We start from the raw sequence: 10,030 nt of genomic DNA on the forward strand, positions 1-10,030 counted from the left end.
CCACTCATTTTATAAATAAGGCTCAGATAGGATAAGTGACTTGCTCAGGGTCACACAACCTGTCAGTTCCAGACTCAAGATCAGAATTTAAATCTCCAAACTTGTAGCCCAGGGCTCTGTTCTTTTTCAAACCTATAAGAAATGACTGCATTTAAACATTTAGTCCAGAATACTCTTAAAATTGAGTGTCATCAATAAAAGTAAGCCATGTGGCAAGGAATGGATAGAGTTTAGTTCATACCAAAAATGAGCTGCCAGTCACTGTGATAAGATCTGTTTCTTTCTGAGACCCATGGTTTCCTGCTGGATTGGAGAATGCAAACTGGGTTTCTTCCTCCTGTCCAAAGAAGTCAGAATCAGGATGTACGTTCCATTCCGTTTTGGTTGGCGGCAGTAGTTCTGAGACACTGTTTTCACAAAGGGTGCTCGAAGGAGTCAGAGCATCTGTGTCTACTGTTAGCTTACTGCTGGGGGTCAAAGCTTGGGGCTCTTGACTCGAGGTTTTCATAGTCAAAGAGCTCAGAGATCCTGAAGGCCCCACACTTAGACTTGAGACATCATCCGTATCTAAGGGACTCTGCTGAAAACCAGCGGCTGTCGTTCCAAAGAAGAGTGAGGTATCCAGACTTTGAGGAAGGTCACTGGTGGCCATCAAGGCCTGAGGGTCCACCGCCTGCCGTAAGGAATTATTATTATTATTAACAGGGAGGTTCCCTGCCAGAGTTGAGTTCACAGAAGCCACATCAATAGTCAAGATCCCAGAGTTCACCAATGCGGTGTCCAATACTGCAGCAGAACTATTACTGGGCACATCAGAGAAGAGAGACACAAGCTCTGCATCACCGAGGTCATTCTGCCCTTGGCTGGTAAGTTCACTGCTGGGCGTAAGAGAATTTGCAGCTCCTAGCTGAGCTAAGAGATCCTGGCGCAGGTTGTGCCTTTTGGCCATGTGGGTCTTCATGCTGTGCTTGGATGTGAAGAGTTTATTACAAGTGGAGACTGGGCATCGGCTTTTCCCAGTGTCCACATCCTGCAAGTGTTTCTTGGAGTGAATGTAGAGACTACTGCGAGCAGAGAACCTGGCACAGCAGCCTTCCACGGGGCACACAAAAGGCTTTGTGCCCAGGTGGGTTATGCTGTGGCCTTTCAGATGTTCGGCCCTCGTGAAAGATTTCCCACAGCCTTCTACAGGACACATGAACCTCCGGTCATCGTCGTGCTTCCTTTTGTGCCTAAGGAGTTTGGACATGCTGGTGAAGTTCCAGCCACAGCCCTCAAAGTCACAAAGGAAAGGTCTCTCACCAGTGTGGCTCCGAAGGTGAATTTTCAACCTACAAGCCTTGTCGTACTGTTTGCTGCAGCCAGGAAAGGAGCAGGAAAAGAGTTCCTGTTCCCTGAAGTGGGCGCGGTTATGGGAAAACAGGGCACTCACTGTGATAAACGTCTTCTTGCAGCCCGAAAATGCGCACTGGTAGGGTCTCTCAGGCTCGAAGTGGCTGCGCTGGTGGGCGCTGAGTTTGGCCTGCGTGGGGAAGGTCTCCTCACACACCTCGCATTTGAATGAGTTCTCCTGCTCATGGCCCTTCATGTGTGCTTTGAGGTTATACACCGTGGTGAAGCTCTTGCCACAGCCCTCTGCCGGGCAGCCAAAGGGCCTCAGTTTGTCGTGTGACTGCAGGTGCCTCTTGAGCTTGTACGAGGTGGTGAAGGTCCAGCCGCAACCGCCCAGGGGGCACTTGAAGGGCCGCTGGCCCCGGCTGCTGCTGTGCGTCAGCAGGTGCACCTTCAGTTGGTGCTTCTTGGCAAAGGTTTGTCCGCACTGCGCCTCAGGACACAGGTACAGCACCACGCCCTGGCCCGGGCCTAGCGGCCCGCGGGGACTCTCAGCAGCAACCGGGCCCTCCGCCTCCTCCTCGGGCGCTGGGGCGGGCGCGGGTTCGGCCCGCTCGGCCAGCAGGAGGTCGGGCAGCAGCTCGGGACAGTCCCCAGGCTGCGCGGCGTGCGGGATCCCCGCTTGCGGGGCGATCAGACCCCCGGGCTGCGGGGCAGGGGCGACCCCAGGCGCCCAGGCTGGCGGCGGGGGCGTGGCCAGGGTGAGGAAGCCGTTCTCGAAGCGCAACAGCAGGTTTTGTTTGTGAATGGTGACGGTGCCCGCGAAGGCCGCGGCGGGGCCCAGGACTGGGGCGGGAATCGGGGCCAGGGCCGGGACTGGGGCGCGGATAGCGGACAGGGAGCTGGGGCCCAGCGCAGGGCGGCCCTCGGGGTTCGCGCCGCTTTCGTGCCCATGGAACCGTGGGCCCAGCCCGGCCTCCTCCCTCCATAGGGGCCCTGCGGCCTGGCTGGCGCCCGTGGAATCTACGTCTCCACCCACCGGGTCCAGCAGCACGAAGAAGAAGTCATTGCCATCGCCGCCGCCGCCGCCGCCGCCGCCGCCGTCGCCGCCGCCGCCGCCGCCGCCGCCGCCGCCGCCGCCGCCAGCGTGATCGGGCGTCGGCACCAACGGGCTAGGGCCCGGGCCCGGGGAGGCCGCGCGGGCCACCTCACGCTGCCGCCCGGGCCCGCCATCTTGGGGGCCCCGGAGCAGCAGGAGGCGGCGCGCGGGGGCCTGGCCGGCCCGCGGGTCAGGACCTCCGTGGATCCGGCCGCCGCCCCCGGGGCTGCCAGCGCCGCCGCCCTGTCGCGACCCGCGAGCCGGGAGCAGCCTCGGGATTTCCATCTCCGCGTCCATGAGGCTCCGCTGGAACCAGAATCGCGGAGGAGGTGCGACCCCGCCCCCTGCCGCGGGCCCGAACACGTTCCTGAAAGGAAAAAAAAAAAAATGTGCAATGCGCAGAAACTGGCCCTATCAGATATAAAAGCGTGTTTAACGCCACCGTGATTTAAATATTCTGGTACTGGGTCTCTAGAACAGAATAGAAAGCCCAGGGGCAGAGCCTCGTATACATAAATAAGTTCCACAGTTAATATTAGTAGGAAATCAAGGAGGTCTTCCCAGATACAGGGGAAATGGTGCTGGAATGAATACCTTAGCTATCTATCTGCTAAATGCAACATAAATCGGTACCTCACTACCGATTTATGTACCAAAATAAACACACCCCCAGCCCCTCCCAGTGCTAAACATGGTGGTTAGCACTTATCCTGTATTAAACATTGTTTACTGGATGGATGGCTGGATTAATGGATGACAGAAAATTCCTGAGAGAATACGCTATGTGTCAAGATTAAACAACCATAGTGCCACCAATTCCTACTGAAAAGGTTGTCTTTTAAAAAAATTTCCTGGAAAGCTTCCATATCCAGAACTGTCTTGAGCAATGTCTTTAGGAAAATTTGTCGCATAGTTAAATTTTTTGTCCTGCTGGTGCAGAGACTAGATTGAGTAAGAGGTGGGGCCGAAGCAGATTAGCACTGTTCAGCCTAGAAATGCAAAGCCTGGAGGATGAAACAATTTATATTGAAATCTGGAGAACCCAACCCACTCCTGGGTTCTCCCTGTAAGGTACACAACCTAAACCAACTCTGCTCTTCCACCATTGGTTGCACCATGGTAAATTTTATGTCCAATCTCACAGCATGATGACATTCTTCAGCTTACTCTAGATTCTCCAGCACACGGAGGTCTCTGGACAAGAGTACTAGTTAAATGTGATAAGGTTAAACCCTAAGTTACTGCAGTGGACTCTCCTGAGAACAAGGCACAGATGCCTTTTGCATGCCCAATAGCCCCAATGTGCCTGCTTGCATTTAAGTGTGGTGGCCTAGTCTCACTGTAATGTATTTGGCCTATGATGCCTAATGATCTTATTAATGTTGATGATGATCCTTCAATTTGTCTGTCATCAGTGAGTTGGGAATTGATATAAATACAGGGTGAATTAATCTGGCAAGAGAAAGGTTTAGAGTGATGACTAGATTATGGGATACCTATAGTTTAAGTAATCCCTTCTTTCCCCTCTTTTAATGATAATGGACACTTGCTGATCTCTTGATTAAAAGATCAAGTTTTTCATCCATAACAATTCAAGCCTCATCAAAATTTCTACATCACATATTTTTCTTTCTATTACATTTTTTGGAGGAAACATTTTTTTCAAATCTGAGGTATAGAGGAATGCATAAAATATATCTGCCAGGTTTAGATAATTTATAAAAGCAAACACCCGTGTAACCAGGACGAAGGTCAAGAAATAGACCATTGCCAGCCTTCCAGAATACATCCACCGTATTCCTCTCAATCACAAACCATACCCTCCCCTATAGATATAGTCGTTATCTTGACTTTGTGATAATCATTTCAGTGCTTTTTTTTTAATATGACTTTACAACTTTTGTATGCATCCCTAAACAATACAGTTTATATGAAGTTATATCAACAGAATCATGCTGCATGCTCCCTTTTATGGCCTGCCTCTTTCACTGTGTATCATATTTATTTGAGAGACTCATCATGTTGTTCCTAGTAGCTGTAGATCTTTTGTCTCCATTGTTGACTAGCATTCCAGTGCATGATTTTAGCAAAGTGATTATTTCATTCTACACTGGATGAACACTGGGTTCATCCAGGGTTGTTTTTAGCTTTTTATTATGAACAATGGTACAATGAACATTCTTGGACATTTTTCATGGGACTCATGTTTAAAAGTCTCTTGGGTATACATGCAAGAACAGAATCACTGGCCCACAGAGTATGCGTATCTTCAGCTTTTCTACACGATGCCAAATTGTTTTCTATAGTGGTTGTACCAATTTACAATCCCACCAGTAACACAGAGAGTTCCTGCTCCTGCACATCTTCATCTACACCAAGTATTGCCAGAATTTAATTTACTGTTTTTTACCACTACTAAGTTTGGGCACATTCTCATGTTTATGAACCTCTTGGATTTTCTCTTCTGTGAAAAGCCTGTTCATGTTCAACTCTTTCACCATTTTTCTATTCTATTTTCCATCTTGTCTTTACTGATCCAATGAGTTTTTTATGTGTTTTAAATACCAGTCCATTGGTGGTTATATGTGTGGCCAAAATAGTCCTTTGCTTTGTTGTTTGTATTTTCTCTTGCTTTATGCCGTGCTTTGTGAACAAATCTTAGTTATAACATACTTAATTATAACATAGTCAAATTTATCATTCTTTTCCTTGTGGTTAGTGCTTTTCTGTTTCAAGAAATCTGTCCCTGCCCTGGGGCAATGAAAATATTCTCTATATTTCCTTCTGAAATATTTGTGGTTTTGCCTTTCACAGTTAGGTCATAATCCACCTACAAGTGATGTTTGTGTATAGTGTTGAGTAGGGTTTCATTTTTTTTCTTCATGTGGATATCTGATTGTCTCAGTGAACCACTTATTGAAAAGTCTGCCCTTTTACTCTTGATTTGCAGTGCCACATGTGTCATAAATCACGCATCTACCTATGTATGGGCTAGTTTGTGTACTCTCTATTAAGTACCATGGCTCTATTTATCTGTCCATTTTAAATACCACATATCAATATTAATTACTACAGATCTATAAACAATTCTGATCTTTGGATAAGGCCAGTCAATTCTGCCTTGTTCTTCAAGAATGTCTAGGTTATTTTTGGCCTGTCTCAACTCCACTTATATTATCAATTCATCAGAAAAGTTTCAACCAAAATCTTGTTTGAGGTTCTAATTAAGATTACGTTGAACTTTTAGATTTGACTCCTTGTCAATAATATGGAATGTTATTGAATAGATATGGTCTATCTCTCCTTTTAATAAGAACTTCCTTAATGTGTCCCAATAATACTTCATATTTTTCCTATAAGAGGACATTTTATCCTAGGTACTTCATATTTTGCAAATACTGCCTTTGAAATGTTCACTTTGTAAATTTGTTGCTGGTAAATACAATACAATTGGCTTCCGTATATTGATATTTTATCCTACAAACAGCTATCTAAACTCTTTTATTGATTCTACCAATTTGAAAATACCTGTAGAATATAGTGTACACAATCATGTCATCTGCAAACAATGCCAGTCTTACTTCTTCCTTTCCGAGCATTTTATTCCTTCTTTTTCCCCTTAATACTCTTTCTGGGTGTTAGTGGACATTCTTACTTGATGCAGCTCTCAAAAGAAGGCTTTCAGTAATTCCAGGAATGATATTTGCTGTAGGTGTTGTGTTCTGTAGCAATCTGGATCCAATCAGGATATGGAAAGTACACAGTGGACAGGGGAATTTTAACATAAAGTGAAGCATAATGTTTAACATAAAGAATTATTAAACTATGACAAATGTAGAATATATAAGATATAGGAAAACTCTATTTGGTATCCTGGGCCTGAGGGAGCATACCCAAGGAAAGACAAACTTGGAATGCGGGTCCTTCCCCAAGACTGGAGGTCACACCTCATTGGAGAAGGTGTAGGAGAACCTACTGGATGGCAGAGAAGTTTTCTGGTTTGCCAGCGCCAGAGCAGGTCTGCAAAACCACAGCTGGTCTACAGTTGCAAGGTAAGCAGGAAGGTACCCTCTGGAGCACATCAGTGTGGACAAGCCACTGCTGGTGGCCAGCATGTAGACGTGTAGTAGGAGCAAGGGTCCTGGTGGGGTTGGAGGCCTGGAGCTAACAATGTCCTATACATAGGATCCGGAGGGCCTTGGTGTTGTAAGGGCTGCAGCCTTGGGAGAAGTGCAGGAGGTAACGTTAGTGGTGAGTTGGGGTGGGTCGGGAGAGCAATCAATTAGAGGAAATCAGCGGGTAGGTGGCTGGCTTGGAGCACAGGATGTCCCTATGAAGAGGGCCACAGAAAGCCAATGACCAGGCTACACTCGATAGGACAGTTGTTCTGGGTACATGCTTGGGGCCGAGCACCTAGGATATCCTTACACCCACACTTCTGACAGCCAGAAGTCACAGGAGAGCCACTTTCTCCTTCAGTAACATTTTGATCACTTTGAAGGAGAGATGCTTAGGGTAATTCATCCATTATCAGAGAGAATATATTAAAGGGTGAATTTAGAACAGGGAGAACATTAACAACTGGCTTCATATCCTTTATCAGTTTAGGGGGGTCCCTTCTATTGTTACCTTGCATGAATGGTAGGTACCCTATCTATCATCATATTGTTTCTCTGGTGAATTAATGATTAAAGCAGCAGGACTGGCCACTTCCAGAGTTTTAATAGACTGCTTACAATTCTTGTTGGACCCACGGTTCCCTGGCCTGAAATGAGTTTTGCTGCAAAACCCAGGCTCTGGCACAAAAGGGTGTCATGGGGTTAGGGCAGAGAGCCTGTGAACTCCGCATTCTGGTCCTACCCAGGGCTTGTCTGCTCTACCTGCAAGGAGAGCCTTGGTGTGTGGTGAGATTGCCTCTTCCACCATGAGTGTGCATATCACATGTTCTCCTCAGGAATCTTCCACCATGAGTGTGAATATCACATGATCTCCTCAGGAATAGACTAGTTTATACCTGAAATGTTGCTCTACTCTCTTGGTAGCTGTACCTACCAAGATGAAGATGCTTGGATTCCATTTAAAGCCATGCTCATCAGAGCCCTGTCCATGGAGGAGCAGGGCAAAAGATTCCTGTGTTAGTCTTACAAAGTGTACGTGTTTACCAGTGGTGGCAATTTGAGTGCTTTAATTGCACTTTTCTTGATTGCCTTTAGGCTCCAAAATGGACAAAAATTGATGGGGGAAATGGTACATAATTTTGCCATTCCTAAGTGACAAATGATCTATTCTTTAGTGGTTGGACTGGCATCTTATACTGGGAAGGAGAGACAATTTAATTTTTTTTAAACTTTTTCTTTCAGTGTGTCCATATTCAATAGATAGAATAAGATACCACTAAATCCAGAGGAAAAATACTTTTTTTAATAATTATTATTTTTTCTAATAATAGTTGCTCATCCTTGGAATCTTGTACTCTCTTCCTAGTACTTCCAATGTATAAAGCATATTCACTTCTGTTCAGAAACCACACAAGACAAATTAACCCACAGCCTTCTGTTCTCACACAGGACTGGGCTGGCCTCCTATCCCCGGCACCCTGAGATCTTGAACAGGAGGACCTGAATATGAACAGCAAGTTTATCCTTTAAATGCTGGTTGGACCTGCTGCCCGGGCTCTCTTAACTGCCACCCTGACAATGATGAGACACAAATGTGAAATCTGAAACCTGCTCACTAACAAGAGGAGCAGCTCTCTAGGCCTGCCACTTGGGAAGCTGTCACCACCAGGCATCCAAGCAGGCAGTCTCACTTCGTAGAAATCACTGAGAACCAGGTTTTGTGGAGATAACACACCTCTAGTCTGTCGTTTCTGAAGGTGGGCTGTGTAGCTGCAGCTGCTGTGTCTCTCCCTGCAGGAGGAAGTTGAACTTGGGAGCTCCCCACGAGGCATAGGCTGGGAGGGACCCATTAAGGCTCACATCTTCCCACTGACAACCAGAATGACCCCACTCCTGAACCCCAGCAAAAGAGTAAGAGTCCCCCTGCTGTGTAACCGCTCAAGGATACATTCTTATTCGCTTTGTCCCTCGCTTCAACCTGCTGTGCTCTGGCTGAGGATGCAGAGCAAGAGCTGAGTTTTAGTAGTTCCTGAAAATTCACGTAGTTGTTTCTCCCTGGTTCAACTGAGAGAAGAGAGGACGGTGCCAGGGTACACCCTGTCTTTACTCCTGGGGGCCAGCTCTGCTTTGGGCGAACTTGACAACTACTTAACCACAGAAACCTTCCCCATGCCCTGCATCTGTTCTCAGAATATAATACAGTTTCTGAGGATGCCCAGGCTTCCTTACATTAAGCTCCAGTTTCCCCTCAAGAATTGTATGGGTGAGAGAGTTTTCATTCACTCTCCCTTTCTTCTTACTACAAACACCCCAAACCACACTCAGGGATTGCATGGCCACTCCAAGACTTCACCCAGGTCCCGATTCTCTGCCATCTGCAAGCTTGGCACATTCTGACTGGCTCAGAGGAATTTAATCTCAAGAAAAGTACTCATGGGGGCAATCCTCTCCCTAGAGAGGATCTCTCTGGGACCAGAAAATGAACCAGGGACTGATGGCCTGAGTGCTCCTCTGGAAAAATTTTCACTGTCTGCCAACAGAGGACGTGGCTGAGAGGGACTGTCCTAGTTATCTGCTCAGCAGGGAACACTGAGGACCTGACCCTCTGTCTTCCTTATCTGTTGGAAGTTTAACCCTCTTCATATCCTGACGATGGTTTAGCTTCTCAGAACGATACATGCTATATTTCACTCGTGAACTGGTGACGATGGGAAGAAAAAAAAATGAAATCGCCATCTATCCACATTTATTTTCAACTTCTGTTCATTTCACTGTTGTCCTCACCTCCCTCATCCCTCTTTTAGGAGTTTGCTCCCCAGGGCCCCACACCACAGTTAGACAGCCTCACATGGATCTGGGCTTTGGATTTGAGTTCTCTGTGAGGTAAATTTTGGACTCAGGCTCAGCACAGAGGGCAGGGCCTGGAGTGAAAAGAGGTTCACAAGTCAGATTGCTACTTTGGTCAAAAGAAATCTTTTCCTTGTAGCCTGCTCAGCAGGAGGGTCACTGGTTTTCACATCATTTATCCCGCACATGCAGACGTAACGTGCTTGCTTCAAAGCCCAGTGGACTCATATAGTGAATCTCCAGAGTAATGTATGACAATTTTACTGAGGCTAGAGCTGCCACTGACCATCTTTGACACAACAGGGAGCAAACCTGTACTTACCATATACAGGTGTACCTTGGAGTTATTGCAGGTTCTGTTCCAGACTACCACAATAAAGCAAATATTAATAAAGTGAGTCACACGAATTTGTTGGTTTCCCAGTGCTTATAAAAGTTATGTTTACGCTATACTGTAGTCTATTAGGTGTGCAATAGCATTATGCCTTCAAAAATATACATACCTTAAATAAAAAATACTTTATTGCTAAAAAATGCTAAAATAAATGTTTTCTTCCTCCTCAGCATCTCCCAGGCTCTCCATGCCCAGGCCGAGGATTGTTCCTAACCACTGGCTGCATTTTGCCTCAGCAAC

The 10,030-nt window shown here is 46.6% G+C and overlaps 1 protein-coding gene across 1 annotated transcript; it reads right to left on the reverse strand.

Annotated features, from left to right (window-relative positions):
* Positions 1-235: 235 nt before the first annotated feature.
* Positions 236-2,743, reverse strand: LOC309839630 (zinc finger X-linked protein ZXDB-like; the record flags this gene model as incomplete). The annotated part of the gene is made up of 1 exon (XM_082681479.1): positions 236-2,743. Exon 1 carries the CDS (start codon positions 2,726-2,728, stop codon positions 236-238), a length of 2,493 nt encoding a protein of 830 aa, XP_082537605.1. The 5' UTR covers positions 2,729-2,743.
* Positions 2,744-10,030: the final 7,287 nt, after the last annotated feature.

This window comes from Grampus griseus (assembly GCF_964374135.1).
Source record: "Grampus griseus genome assembly, chromosome: X".
Classification (NCBI taxonomy): Eukaryota; Metazoa; Chordata; class Mammalia; order Artiodactyla; family Delphinidae; genus Grampus; species Grampus griseus.